This window comes from Copidosoma floridanum, unplaced genomic scaffold (genome assembly GCF_036245765.1).
Source record: "Copidosoma floridanum isolate Cflo_tuat_1 unplaced genomic scaffold, Cflo_Japanese_pri ptg000011l, whole genome shotgun sequence".
Taxonomy (NCBI): Eukaryota; Metazoa; Arthropoda; class Insecta; order Hymenoptera; family Encyrtidae; genus Copidosoma; species Copidosoma floridanum.
In genome coordinates, this window is record NW_028321888.1 from 3258361 (window position 1) to 3274487 (window position 16127).

General features: G+C 32.4%; 1 protein-coding gene across 2 annotated transcripts in view; it reads right to left on the reverse strand.

Annotated features, from left to right (window-relative positions):
- Positions 1–16127, reverse strand: part of LOC106647639 (proliferation-associated protein 2G4) — a 309719-nt gene that overhangs the window by 20630 nt on the left and 272962 nt on the right. For both annotated transcript variants that reach the window (XM_089590024.1, XM_089590023.1), the window contains one exon: positions 14275–14421. In XM_089590024.1, the coding sequence (XP_089446150.1) occupies positions 14275–14421 (147 nt within the window). The remainder of the gene's footprint in view (positions 1–14274; positions 14422–16127) is intronic.

Genomic DNA, 16127 nt, shown 5'->3' on the forward strand with positions numbered 1-16127 from the left:
GTTGAAGAGTGTCTGGACAGGCCAGTTGAGACTCAGCTCCTAATCTCTGGAAAATTTCCACTGTTTGACCTCCTGCAAACTCTGTGCTTTGGTCAGTTCTTTAATAGCACATCTTTGCATCTTTGTATTAAAGCCCAGTAGATTTCGTGCGCTGGTAGCAAATTTGTCCATACAACTTCTTGCTTTACTTTTCACTTTCACAGGGTATGCCATCGCCAATATTAAGTAGTCGTCTGTGTATACTATCATTAATTTGTATCCTTTAGGGTGAGTTTCCGGACTAATCGGTTCCATTGTTTCAGCGTTAACTATTTCAAGTGGTTTCGATGCCCTCTCTCTTCTAGTGTTAAAGGACAATCTTTAAATTTTAGCAATGTGACACACCTTGCATAATGCAATGAAGTTATCATCGAACTCAGACTTATTCAAATTTTCATTGTCCAGAAACTTTCTTTGCAATGCCTTAAGATATTCCTTCGATGAATGCCCGAATCTTGCGTGTCAGAGCATGGCTTTGTTATTTCTTTTAAATATTTTATACCTTTATGTGAAGGGACTTTAAGCCTTTGAAATCTCACCAATCATTAGTTCTTTACTATCATTAACTTTTCTATCTTTAATGATTTTCTGAAACTCGTTTTGCTGAGCGGTATCCAAACAATCGTTTTTGGATCCATTGTTTGGGATTATAGAGCAGCTCTTACTATAAATTGGTACTGACTTGCTGAACCTTCTCGGCCATGGCCGCAGATGCACTTTCTATCATTAAGCAATCTATAATTTTTTTACACTTCTTGTTGTTGCTTGTATTCTGACCATCTTTCACTAGTTCCACTATCCAACAAAGACTCTATAGGCATCGAAAATTAACGTCTCATTAGAGCGTGGGTCAAATATATCTATCTTAGGGTTGTCTAAATAGATACACATGCCTTTATCAACAAGCTGACAAAGCTACAGCAAGTTTCCAGCGAGCATCTTGGCGTATATCACTTTATCTAGGACAATTTTATTTTTGTTATTACTACCAAAAACCATCTCTTTTCTTATCTTCAAGAAAACTTTGAGTTTTACTAACAAGTTCAAAATCCATCGAAATCCATCGAAATCCATTTAAAATCTATCTTAGTCCATCGAAGAATTCGCAAAATGTAGTATCACTTTGCTTTGCGGGATCAAATTTAGCAGTGTGGATTTTTTTGTGTATTTAATACGCCTTTATTTGTATGTCACTTCTTTTCATATCATTAATTATTGCACTATTACCGTGGGATAAGTAATAAGTACACTCTGTTTTAATAATCTAGGGATAATCTACCTAGTATTAAATTTAAAGTCTGCTCTTCATCTTTCATCAGCTTTTGAATCTCCTAAATATCTTTCTTGTAGGCTCCTTTAGTCAGTTTTATCTGATGATCGTTATTTTTGCCCGCCATTTTCTTATGCAAATTATCTATCTGTTTCATTAAACTATCTTTTCTATTTTTCAGATTCTTTAATGTGCTATTTATAGTTCATGTATTAATCGAATCTATTTTTTTTTTTTTTTTTTAATTTGCTATCAATTAGTGAGGTTTATTAATCAAAATTAAGTCAAACTTTCTCTTTTTAAATATTTAATGTGCTATCTTGTTAAAATGATCTTGTATTAACCAAATCTATCTTTCTATTTTTTAAAGTCTTAATTTGCTTTGTTGTTGAAAAAATCTTGTATCAATCGAATGCATCTTTCTATTTTCAAATCTTTCACTTGCTTTCTTGTTAAAATGATCTTGTATCAATCAAGTCCATCTTTCTATTTTCAAATCTTTGCTATTTTTAGTTGAGGTATCATCAAAACTATCTTTCCATTTTTCAAATCTTAAATTTTCTATCTTGATAAGGTATGAATCAAACCTATTTTTGTATCTCTCAAATCTTTGTTCTTGTCTTTAGATGAGGTGTCAATAAAATTTATTTTTGTATCTCTCAAATCTTTATTCTTGTCTTTGAATGAGGTATCCATCAAATTTATTTCTCTATCTCTCCAATCTTTATTCTTATCTTTAGATGAGGTATCAATCAAATTTAGTTTTCTATCTCTTAAATCTTTAATTTTCTATCTTGATAAAGTAATCTTTGTTTATGTCTATCTTAAATTTTTGTTTACACGTGACTTATTGTTTTTAAATCTTCTATCTTTAATATATCTAAAGAACCTCTAACCAGAATGTCCTGCTTGTGTTTAGGAATTGTGTAAATTATACCTCCACGTTTTTCCATCAAATGAAACGGATCTTCTGTATCGTAATCGTCACTCGTATCTCCTATAATAACTCAGATCAAGTTACACACACACACACACACACACACACACACACACTATTTCCCAGTAACTAATCAAACACAAGCTGTGTCATCGGTAAAAATGAGCAAGCACGCACACACGAACGCAATGCATGCGCACTACCCATGGGACAAAATACAGCAGATGACTTAAGCATGCAATCGCAACATGTCTAAAGTCATACACAATAGCAGCACAATTCCAACGCGATTGAGCACAATCGTATGTATAACAAGCACAGAATAATGTTTTTAGACATGATACTTTATCGTTAGACAAAAACAGTGCTACGTTTTCACTGCTTGTCACCATCACTTCTTTAAATTTTTCTATGTTCTCCTAAATTCTTTTATATACTTCTGACAGCGTATCCAGTGAGTTTATTTCAAAATATATTCTGCGTGTTATTACGATGTGCTGACGCGCATTATACCAAAATTAGAAATTTGAAATTTCTGCATTTTGGTTCAAGTCGGCATTTACCTCTGGTCTGAGCGTGAAAATCCATGGAAAGAGGCCGCACTGTACGGGGACTTGGAAAAATAAACAAAAGTCTATCTAAGATAGCTGCTCTGTGCGCGCCGTCAGCCACCAAGCCTGCTAAAAGGAATACGTACGCCTGGCCTGACCAAACGCAAGTCATGGCCGAAACGAGAGTCCCTCTCCCTGCTTTAAGGCGTCCCCCTCAGCAGTAGCTATAGCTGTAGCAGCTAAATAAAAATCCTCTTACCCCAATGCAAGCCAGCCTCACGGCCTACAGAGTATTGGCTTTATGAAACACTTCACAAAGCTGTCATATTTATCATATCTACAACATCTATTATTACCACTCTCATACAATTTCGGTTTGAAAACAAAGACAATTAAAACACATCATGTCAACTTAACGACCAATAAAGACACTATAAGTATCATTATCAGTTACTTACTTTTTTTCTTCTGTATATTTTTCACAATCTTTGTCACCCCGCCAGCTGTCACCTCCCCGATTTGCTCGGTCTCACTGGTGGCTGATGTCAACCTCAATGCCGCCTCGTCGATGGCCTGTAAAAAGCCTGTAAGAAAAAGGGGTTAAAACGCGGAGGGCTAGGAGAATGCGAGTAAACGCGAGATGTGCTCAATCACAGAGAAAAAATGGCAGCTAGGGAGGTCTTGAATGCACAACCACACTACACTTTTTAAAGCCAATGACCTGTTAGCAGTATGGATGTATGGGTATGTGATCGGGCAATAAAATGTACAACACTATCGCTTTTATTACAAAATACGAACACATTTATTCTCCTTATCTTGGGTATACGCTATCTTTAGTCTTAACAATCAAAATACAATCGTAAGCTGAACTGTATCGACAGACTGACCGCGCGAGAATAAATCAAGCTATACGTTTTTCGATGCTGCAGTGCAGCGTCGCAGCGTCTCAACTCTTTGCCACTACGCATGCACTGAAATTCAGCTACAAGCGCCAAATATATATCTCACAATACTTTATATACCTTAGGAGATTATGTAGGTTGTCTTTTGATTGACGAATAATTTTTAAAAGCAAATAAATTATTTTGTATATAATGATACAGAATAGTCTTCATGAGGAGGATTATTAATTATAATTTCATATTAGTCTAATAATTCATCAATATCTAATTGTCATCTTTAAGGGAATCTGTAGAGTAATCTTAAAAAATATTTTTACTGAAACGATATTGTATACAAAGGTAGTGCAATTATCGTTGAAATGAGTATACCTTCGTTAGTTAGAAGTAGTTTCAGTAAATATTTCAATATTTAATAACTAGACAATTACAAACAATAAATTATGGCACAATACAATTAATACAATATAAACAATTTCAATGCTGGCCAGTAGAAGAATGTGCACTTTCATCGAATCTTTCGATAATTTCAAAACAATGGCCTTCTGCCTACGCTGATTACATCTGTAAAGTCACGCTCACATTTATCACATACGTTTACACATTTTTACCTAGTCCATATTTAATATCCAATATATAATTGTATGTCAAGAATGAGGACAAACCATCCTGTAGTACTGCTTTCTTCAATAGCATAGTAGTACATATACAGTGAATATCCCTCGAGGACGTTTATCACACATAGGTATTTTATGACAGATATTATTCAAGAATTAAGAGTATACTAAAAATACCGTAAGGAATCCCAAAAAAATTGCAGATCTTTTAACTGTACCTTCTTTCACATGATTAATTTTAAAAATCTGCAATTTAACATGTAACCTTATAGAAAAATCAATTGAAATTGTATTTGTAAGATCTGTATAAACCTCCTAATTTTTGTTTGTATCAAAGATTACTTTTAAATAAACCTGTTTTAATTTCAAAAAGATGAATAATTTTTTTTTTTTTTTTTTTTCAATAACACAAAAAAGGAGTTAAGTGTAAATAAAAGCGTGTATGTAAATACATAAATATGAAATAAATAATTTTCATCGTTGCTGCATACATATTCACTCCTCTTACCTCTGAATTTTGATCTGATTTTTTTCCCCACTGTGTGATAAACATCCTTAAGTTAAAAAACCACCTTAATCATAGAGTAAAAATTGTGGAAAAAAAAGTGCGATAAAAATTAAAATTATGGTATCCATACATTACGGACACTTTTTTTTTTAATACAAAAATACTGAAAAAGTGTGAAAAAGTTACATTATTTTTAGAGTAACAAATAAATGATAAGTGAATAAAAGTTTATAATTACATATAAAAGCTGCTCTTTTGATGTATACTAATTTCTAAATTTTTGAAAAAAACATGTACCAAAAACATTTATTTCATTAAATAAATTACATATTTATTTAATGTATAAGTGAAGTAAATTAATTAATACACAATTAATTAAAAATTTAAATTAAAAATAAGTTACAAACTGCAAGATAAAATGAAGTTATTAATTTTTTTACTGCCGGGCCTCCTTTATTTTTTTTTTTAATTGGTTAAAAGAAAAAAGAAGTAAAATTTAAAATGTATGGTGTAGTGTAGTAGGACTTTCGTGGCGTAGGAGGACCGGAAGTACGTCGAGAGGGGCAGGGCAAAGGGGAAAAATCATGCAAAAGTCACTTTCGTTACACTTTTTCTTAAGGTCACTAATCTGAAATCGTCAATTTACTCTGTAGAGCAGAACGCGCCTAAGGAAGTATAACTTCAAAAAATTGGGGAAATACTTAGCAACAGTACTTATTACAAAATACTTAAGGGTAAGAGGCAGCCACTACAAGATTTAATCAATTCCGCAAGAAAAATAGTTAATAAATAGAATTATTTGAGAGTTTTTGAGTTTCAAAGTAAGAGCTCCTGGGGTGGATGAGCTGTCAAGTTGTTAATTAGCTGAAGTCCACGCTCTCATCAAGGTTTATAAAAATATACTACCAGCTTGATTCATAGTATCTTCCTTGGGTTCTCCAATCTATGAGTTAGATACGTGGTTCTCTTTCATTTTTAACAAGATGTTTGGGAAGTCACTGATCTCTCTTTTAGAGGAATTCTCTGGAATTAAGGGAGACTCTGAGTAGCATTGTTATTTCGGATAGCTATATGTTGGTGTTTTTAGATGTTTTTTTTTTTTTTGTATACTCATCTACCGTATTACTTAATATTGGCAAGCAAGAAAAAAAATTTAGGAGCGTTCTTTAACTTTTTGGAATCATTACCAGGGAATTTATTAAGGGTCGAATTCTCTCATCAACTCCAATTATTATTTTTTTTTAATGGGAAAACATATAGAAAGTGCTGCGGCTTACTAATGGGTAGTTGCAGTTCTTCTTGGCTTAAGGATATCGTTCCTAAAAATCTTTCGGGTGAGGTTCTTAGATGCCATGAATCGGTTCTTCATTATGAATGCTACATCGATGATTGTATTTTAATTATTAAAAAAGATTATTCACAATCGACATTGGAAATTTTCAATAGTTACAATATTTGTGTAGTTTACCTTCGTAGAGAAGGACAATGGCTCCCAAATTTTCCTAGAGATTCTTGTTACTTGTTCTCCTGGTTTCGTTTATTTCTCTAATTCATGCAAAAAACATTCTACTCCCATCGGACTTTTAAACTTTATTTTACACAATCCGAGTTTTTAAAAGTAAGCCAAAGTGTTTTGTTTAGTTGACAAAACATCTACATTACCTTCTCGACTCCTAGCATGTAACTAGAAATCACTGATTCTCTAGGAGGTCTGCGCTGGGTGAACTTAACAGCTGTAGAGAAAAAAATAAACTGTAGCAAACGGGGCAGTCTCCAACGATAAAGCATCACGAACCAATCTTTCAACCTTAGATCACCAAAACGACTGAACTCTGCAAAAAAGACGGTGCTTTAGACACTAACGTCTTCGGCGTCATACCAGGAGACGTTGGGAAAGAGCTCTACAACCAGCTCCAACACTTTAGACGTTGTAATTTAAAGTAGGTAGAATATGTATTTGTATTTTTATAGCGATAAAAAATGTAGAGATTAAGCTCCAGGACTTTGTTGCTTTGGTAATAAAGTTGTGAGATAAGAGAAAAAAGATGTTTTCATTATATATTTTATGTTAATTTTAAATCTTTGCAGCTTCAAAAAATAGCTTTTTTTGTAGATTATACAGGAAAACCTGCAAATCAACGGCCTTTTTAGGGCCAACGATTATTTTATGGCATAGGAACGCATGGTACTTTCCAGCATAATTTTATTTTTTTCACTTTTTACAGCTTATTATTTGGCCAAATAAACTGCATGGATTCAGAACAAATATGTATTAAATAAAAAAATTTTTTTCTGAGAATTATCAGGAATAGATGTAAAATTTTTAACTGAAAACGTTCCTAATTGCATGTCAACACACTGCAGTGTTTGATTTAGCGAGTCTGAGGCGAAGACAAGGGCGCCCTTAGTTATCTATAAAATAAATTTCGGAGATTGTGACCTCTGCTTTATACGTCTGAGCAAATCTAAGCTTTTTGAGCATCTGTGTGAACATATAAGAGATGTGTATTCGCTCCGTGCAGCAATTTGAAATAGCGCTAGCTTAAGAGAAAACTGTCTCGGTACTAACAATAATACACAGCCTTCTTTGGACAATGACCAGTTTCCAGCGTTTATGTTAATAATAATGTATATTTAACAAATAATGTTATTTCTCTGCATGTTGAGTATACTTCCGAGCTAAAAATTACCTACTTTACGGTGCATGAATAAAAAAAAATTGTTTTCTAGCATGGTTGTATTTTGTTGGTGAATATTGGAGTTTCTCTTAAATGTTAATTTATTTTATAGAGTACTTTCACATCAGCACATTAAAAAGTAATATTTATTATGCTTACTTATGCATTATGTGCATATCATACAATAAGTGTTTTTTTTTTTTTATGAAACTAAAAAAAAAAAAATACATTTTTGGCTGTTAATATGTTACTTGGGACGTAATTAACTTATTTTAATTGTTCAAGATGTATTCTTGTTGAAATGAACACTTATTACAGATTATTATCTTAAGGGGCTGCGTATTCTTGTTAGATAGTATCAACATGTTTCCCTCTATTGGTGGCGTTATTTAAAATTACTGTGCGAAGCAAATAACAACGATAAAAGATGTGGGTTAGCTGCTTACCACCATTCCAAGGGGCATTCTTTTTATTTTGACAGAGTGAAGATTCTTAAGTGTGAGAGAAATATATTTAAAAGAGAGTTTGCAGAAACATTTTTCATTTTTTTGTAAAATAATAATGTTAATAGAAAATTAGATATCAATAAGCTTTAAATGAATACACAATATTTATAACTAAAGTACAAAAAAAATTTCACTCAATTTAGAGAAGATACACACTTTCTTATTTTGTAATCATTAGACTATTAAATAACTATCAGTAGGTTCTTAACTTTTTCCGTTGCGTTGGCTAGTGCCTAGACCTGTCAGCAAAGCTTGATGTGCGCACATATGGTTTTCATAAATGTAGATAGGGCCTTGTGTTCGTATTTTTGGCTTCATAAATGTCTGTATATTTCTTAAATCTTTTTTTCCTGCATGTGGCTGACTACATACATAACATAATATACTGTTCATCTGTTTTGTCATACTTCTGTTAATTTTTCTATTAAAATATTTTTTGAAAATAATTTTTTTGAAAATATAAATAAAGCATGCCTAGGTCGCATTATGCTTTCATAGCAGATATGGTGTATCCGATTATTCAATGTTAATATTGATGTATAGTAAGACTTTATAATTGTTATTACATTATAGTTACTTTAAATTTAATTTTGTACTTGTGGTTATGAATAACCACAATTGTGAATGAATAATCACGTCAACTGTCCCAGCGCCGCGGTAGACGGCCCGCGCGGTCGTCAAACACGACGTTTTTAACTCGTCGTTTCGGTGTCAAAACTTTAATAAAAAAATAATCTAAAAACATATTCTTACGTATTTTGTCCTCAGCTTTCAAGTGGTGGCATTAGTTTTTCGAAAATTTGCTCCCATAACCTCGAAAAATGCACTTGTTTGAAAAACACGTTTTATCTCCATGATCTTCAACTTTTAGAATTTTTTTGATAGTCTAGATCGAAAGATGAGACATTTTTACGTAGATATCGAGAATAAAAAAGAGGGGTTTTTCGTTTTTATAACATATTTAAACGACGAACGAGACGATGGGAGCCGCGGTGGCCGGGCCATGCGCGGCAGGAGCGCGCCGTCTGCTACCGTCTCTCTGACTGGATGTAAACAAATACACCTAACCGTGACGGTTTGCACTTCGCAACAAGTTTCGATTGATTAATTAAATATTAGTATTTATTATTTTTATGACTTGAGGTTGTGCTATCGTAAGTCGAAGTTTCCGTAGGTTTTACTGCAAAGAAACGAAGGTTTTTTTAGTAGCAAATCTGACTACGAAGAAACTTCCTTGAGATTAAAAGACAAAATTTCCAGTGCGAAACTGATTCCAGGGACACGGAATTATCATGCGTTTATTCCTATTAAGGATAATAAATTAATGTTGAAGAAAACTTCTTTGAGTAACCAGTATGGAATTTTTCCGAAACTGAAAGAACGTAAAACAAGTGTCACTTCGATTACCATGCCTAAAAAGAAAAAAAGAACGAAGTAGAACAAATTTGTTTTTATTTTTTGCTTTATTTATGTAAATATTTAATATTTAATCAATATTAATCATTATTTATTTCTTTATTATAAAATTGTTGTATATATGAATAAATTTTATCAGAACATTTATTATTTATCCATTGTAAGCCCCGGTTAACTAATTGTTGTTTACATCGCCACTACTACATTATATATTATATAGCCAAACAGACTCACCGTAGCGCGACACACGGCGGACGTGCTGCTGCCCCGCGTGGCCCGGCCGCTGCGGCTCGCATCGTCTCGTTCGTCGTTTAAATACGTTATAAAAACGAAAAATCCCTCTTTTTTTATTGTCGATATCTACGTAAAAATATCTCATCTTTCGATCTAGACTATCAAAAAAATTCCAAAAGTTGAAGATCATGGAGATAAAACGTGTTTTTCAAACAAGTGCATTTTTCGAGGTTATGGGAGCAAATTTTCGAGAAACTGATGCCACCACTGGAAAGCTGAGGAAAAAATACGTAAGTATATGTTTTTAGATAATTTTTTTATCAAAGTTTTGACACCGAAACGACGCGTTGAAAACGTCGTGTTTGACGACCGCGCGGGCCGTCCACCGCGGCGCTGGGACAGTTGACGTGATTCTCCCCATATGTACCATTCCCGACAACACAACACTGTTTTCTTTAGTGTTGGCTACCTATTTGCTAACATTAATGATAGTCTACAACTCTTACTATTTAAAAAACTTTTTAACGCAGTCACTACAGACAGAACACTTAAAATTTTAATGAAAAAGATGAAACCATAAGCTGATACTTTGTTGACACTCGGTAAAATAGTCTTGTTATGATCAATCCAGACAAATACAGATTCGTTTTTTACTGTAACGTTGGAAAATTTCGTTGGACTACATTTTAAGACGGCTATTTTAATCGGTAAGTAGTTGACACTGCATTCAAAATTCTTTTTTAATTTTTACTTTGACTCATAGTAACAGTGATAATTTATTTATCGAAGGCAAGAATGCGTTCAATTTTTTAATAAAAAAATTGTAGCCTTTGGTTATCTTTGTTATCTTATAAATTTGTAATGACTTGATCAACAAATAAAACTAAAACTTTTTTTCTTACTATACAACTTAATTCTAAGTACACAAATACTCTAAGAATTTATTGTAGTAAAAGTATCGGAGTCATAAACTTGCTACAATATATTAATATAAGTTATAACGTTGGGCATATCAGTAACACGCATAACATTATTCCATTATAACATTATAAAAATTATAGACAAACACTCAATGAAATGATAAGAAATTGTGTTACAGTTATTTATATCTGGTAGTTTCTAATTAAGATAAACAGTCGGTTCCACATACCACTTGCAGTTAGTGTAATGCTATTTTAAGAGTATGGAAAAACGAAAACAGTATATATATCTCAGCTAACTAATAACTGAGCAAGGGATTTAAACTCACAATAATTTCTATTTTTGTTATTATAGAGATTTTCTTGGTTTGAATAGTAAAATAATAATGATTATTCAATATACAGAAATACTGTCTGTGACGGAACTCATTCTTACTACAGCATCTATGATTTTTCCTGTACGATAACGAAATTAAAAACAATCTGAAGAGTTATAAATCAATGATAAAATGGTAGTTAACGACTATGGTAAAATCAACTTAAGGAATTAACTTAATAACCTGATAATAGTTTTTAACCAAATTAAAATCTAAATTTTTGAGTTCAAGGTTATAAAAATAAAAATGCTTGCAGAAGGAGAAACTATGAGTTAGTTTAGGTGTTAAAATCAAGATTTTCTTGAATTTTTCACAGGATAAGACATCTTGTCATTTTTCTTACTATTTATGGTTTCATGAAAAAATTAGAATTACCATACAATGCAGAAAATTAAAGATTCTCTTTAGGCTTATCTTAGTGTAGCTTGAAAGGTGTTTTATTACACAATGGTAGCAAATACACTTCCATCCTTATTCTGCACTCTGTGTATATGCATGAATCGTATGCTAACTTTCAAATTGTTTTTGAAGTAATCTCACTAATATATGAAGCTAAGTCTCAAAAGCTGTTGTATTTACTGACCGCGAAAATTTTAACCGATTTTGCTGAACTTTTGCATACTGATTCTTGACACTTCCTAAATGGTTTTCATACAGTTTTTAATTAGAAAAAATTAATAACAATAGCAATCAATAAGCATAAGGTTTTGTAAAAATACGCTAGCTTTTTACTTCAGTTCAGTAGGATCTGCTAGGTCACGTCAACGTAAAATTAAAGATACCTGCTACCGAAGTGAGTCTGGTTTTAATACCCCTGAGCAAATGGTCGGTTTCCTTAGTTGTTAACTGGCAGTGCATCAATGACAGAGTTCTTAGTTCTACAGCTAGGTAAACCGGATACCAACGACGCTTTCCTCTAATAAACAAGTGACTTACGTCAAATCCAATCCTAAACAGCCAAGATTACGACTAACAAGCGTAATACCTGGAGACCTCCACCTAGAACACAATCTGCTTTAACACTTCAAGGTTTCATGACCGTTTTTCTAACCAACCTGGTGCTACCATAGCACCTTTTTTTACAATAGCAAGCCAAGGAAAACAACCCCGAAAAGTTCGGACAGTTACATCAGCTAGAAATTTCATCAGCCTCCTCTTCAGTGGTTTCTGCTAACACCATACTCACGGATAAGGTTTTCTCCAAGCTCATCGGGGAATCTTCCCTGACTAATGGTGAGCAGTTAGTTATCCGGGGAACGACTCGAAGACGAGATATCTTTAGCCAGCGGCGTACATTTCTCCAGCACGATCTACGTATTCAGAGACTCCGAGGGTAAGAGTCAAGCTACACACAGCCGGCTCTCCGTCATTGAAAATAATCCTAAAAAATTACTAAAAGTATTAGCGCTGGCCCTTTTAAGGCCATTATAAGTCCTTACATTCACTAATTAACCATTAATCTCATCAGTTTTTTTGGGGCCATCTAAACTACGTTGACAACAAAAATATTTTCATAACTATTTTCAACAATGACTTATTCACCAAAAGACTGTATAAAGGCGGCCACTATTAAATCAAGCTAGTCATTCGTTGGTAGACTTCACGAGCGAACTTGCTTGTCACGAAGGTGGGAACCCCGGCCGTTGACGACTCCGAATTATCCTCTCAACTCTAAGCATTTAACCAGGAATCACCGATCCTCTCTGAAGTATGCTCTGAGCAATCCTAACAGTAAAGATATAAAGGAGAAATAAACTTGAGCAAACGAGACAGTCTCCACCAGGCAAGCGTCACTAACCAATATTTTCACTTTGGACCATCAAAATCATTGAGCTCTGTAAAAAAAAAAAAGGTGCTTTGGATACCAACGTCTCTAGCGTAACACCAGAAGGTATTGGAAATAAGCTCTATTATTAGCTTTAATGCTTCAGACTGTTGTGGTTTTTTACGATTAGTCTAGTGCTACAACAGCAGGCAAAAGAAGACCATGCTTAAGTATCCATGCAGTCATGTTTGCTGGAAACTTCAGTTAAGAAAGAGTTTAACTCACGGGTCCTTTTTAGGACTATTGAACGTTAAACTACCTTGCCAACAATTGTTTTAAAACTTACAAAAATGACAAAAAAACAGTCTATAGAGCTCACAAAAGTTTTTAGAGCAAACTGCTTAGAGTTGCAAGAAGGCAAATGGAAAAGAAAACTTCAAATGCTTTAAATGTATATAATTCTAGGCACCAAGAAACTGACGCAGAACAATTATTGAGATTCAAACAGCAGCGTCAAATTCGACGATTAAAGAATCCATTAGGTGAGTTGCTTTTTCATTTAGTATAACGTGAGAAAGTGCAAATCAACGGCCTTTTGGATCAACTACTTTTTTATGGCGTAAGAAACACACGGTACTTTTTAGCATTATTACATTTTTTCAAATTTTCTCACAGCTTATTATTTGATCGGAACTTCATTGACTCCAAACAAAAATTTAAAAAAATTGGAATTACGTGTCAACACATTCCGGTGCTCCACTTAGTGAATCTTGGGCGAAGCCGACACGGGGGACCATTAGTATTAAGCAATTTGTAAAAGCCTTAGATAAAACATAAGAATGCTTTAAACATTTAGTGAATACATTGTAAAGACTTAGTGATGTAAGAATTAAGGGAGGGATATTTGGAGGTTCTCAAATTCGTTGTGTCATGAGAGAGCCTAACTTTGAAATAACTTTTTGGCAAATACCAAAAAATAGAACTACAAATTTTATTGTCAGAATGCTGCTATGCTCGCTAACTACTGCTGAACTAAAAAAAGGATTTAATTAATGATCCACACAGTAAACAAATTAATCTTTCAGCTTTAAAAATAGAAATAAATGTTTCTATAAATTATTCTAACAAGTCAATCTTATGCTATCAAAAGTATAGATTATGTGAACATAACTCATTTTATTACATATTATACATAATTACTTTATTGTATATTTACTTAGTTCAAATGTTTATGAAAAAACATTTTTTCGTTTAAAATATAAAAGGTTTTATGGATAGGAATAACATTGAGTTTATAAAGACAATGTAACACGTAGACCTTAGCTTTAGAATGAAACAAAATGTGAGAAGAAATAACATTGTAACAAGACAAAGGAAAAGGTGTTTCTATTACATGATATTTTAGTGTTTGTTTTAATCAAAGGAAAACCAATATTTGGTAACGAAAAAATTCAGTGAAATTATACTACATCCTCTGTACTCTTGGTTGTTTTTAAGATATCTCTATATTTACTTTTGAACCCATAAACATGTAATAAACAAAAAAATACTTACGATGAGCGTAGGATCATCTATAGTATGCTGTGAGTCATATAATTCTTGTTCGAATGGTATACCTGTAATTTTATGTGGACCAGTGGGCATTAACAACACTGTAAATTTAAACTGAGCCACGTATTCATTTGGTTTTTCGTACAAAACCTAAAACAAACAATAAAAACCACGAATTATATAGTGACCTACCTTAAAAATGTTGTCAGTGGAGATTAAAATACGAAAGTAAATGTATTTTGAAGGTGGAACTTGATAATTTACCTTATACAAAGTTCATATTACATGCGAACACCATATTAACTTTTTTAATTTAGCTTGTTCTACAAACCCTTCACAGATGGATTATGATTTTTTTTCACTTATTAATCAAAGATTAACTGCTTTTGATTAATTGAATGATAATCGTATTTATCTTCAAAACTCTTTTCTAATAAATAACGGGGATTTATACCAATAAGTCGAGAAACATAGAATAAACATCGTATGAATTCGTTATATTAATGTAAGTCATCAAATGATTGGAATTTGAATGAGTGAATTAATTTTTCCATTAATAAATACATAAATCAAGTTTTGAAAATATAGGGATAGCAGTGAAATTTGTAACAATAACGATTTATACCATACATAAAATAATCAAAAAGCCATGTATGGAGTTTGTATCTTTATTTCAATAAAAAATCTTCAAGAGGCCTCCTTGAGTGGCGAAACGTCAAAAATTTTTATTGAAATAAAGATACACACTCCATACGAGGCTTTTTAACTATTTTATTTACTAAATACATACACGGAGTAAGAGAAAGAAAGAAGAAGAACCGTGAAATACCAATTCACAGTCTACTAATATTCTCTTGGTCTTCTGAAGCAAATTCATGAATAAAAAATACATAGTTATTATAGCAACGTTTCGTTGACTGATTTGTTGACATCTTTAGATTTCATTTACATAAATTCTTAGATAAATATGACAGATAAAAAATCAAATGTGTAAATTACCTTTTATGAAACACTGTAGGGAATCATTAATAATCACGATTCGCCAGCAGATACTATGTGAAACATTTTAAAAATTGAGTGTTTCTAATGATTTAAAATTTTTTAAATTTATAAATCTTTTAACATTTATGTCAGCCCATACAAAACAACAGAATTTGAGTATCACATATAATTTAGTAGTCATAACATTGTCAGATCGTTCGTTTCATAGCGATAATATTAAAATTGTAACACAGATTTTGCACGAAAACAAATATCCCACTTATTTTTAATAATGAATACATAAACAAACAACTTTTAAAAATCAACACTATAAAATTTGCAAGCCGTAAATTTGAATCATGCAAAAGTAACAACATTGTCAGCGTGCTACATGTTTTTACTTTTTTCAACAAAATAGAACTTTTAAAAAATCGAATACGAGCATTATTCCTACAAAAACGAAAAAATTTCATCACATTTAACAACTAGAAAAATATAGAACAAACATGTAAGATGGCACTAATGTGGTATATGGAATTTCGTGCAGTGACTGTCCTGAAAAATGTCCAGGAAAAACTAAGAGAGCACTTAAAGAAAGAAAAAAAATAGATAAAAATAATAAAAAATTAAAATCTGTTGTATATGTACTTCAAAGTACTAATAATTATATTTTTGAATGGAATGATAAAAGAATATAAGACAACGAGTCACATTATAAGAAACAATTAATTTCTTAAATGCTTTACATAATATCCAACGGTAATAATACAGAAAAGAAAGAAGATGTACACATTGAATTGTACTTATAAACGTTTTTTCAAGTATGTACGTTGCCGATTATTTTCATAAGCTTTGACACTTTAAGCTCATAGTAC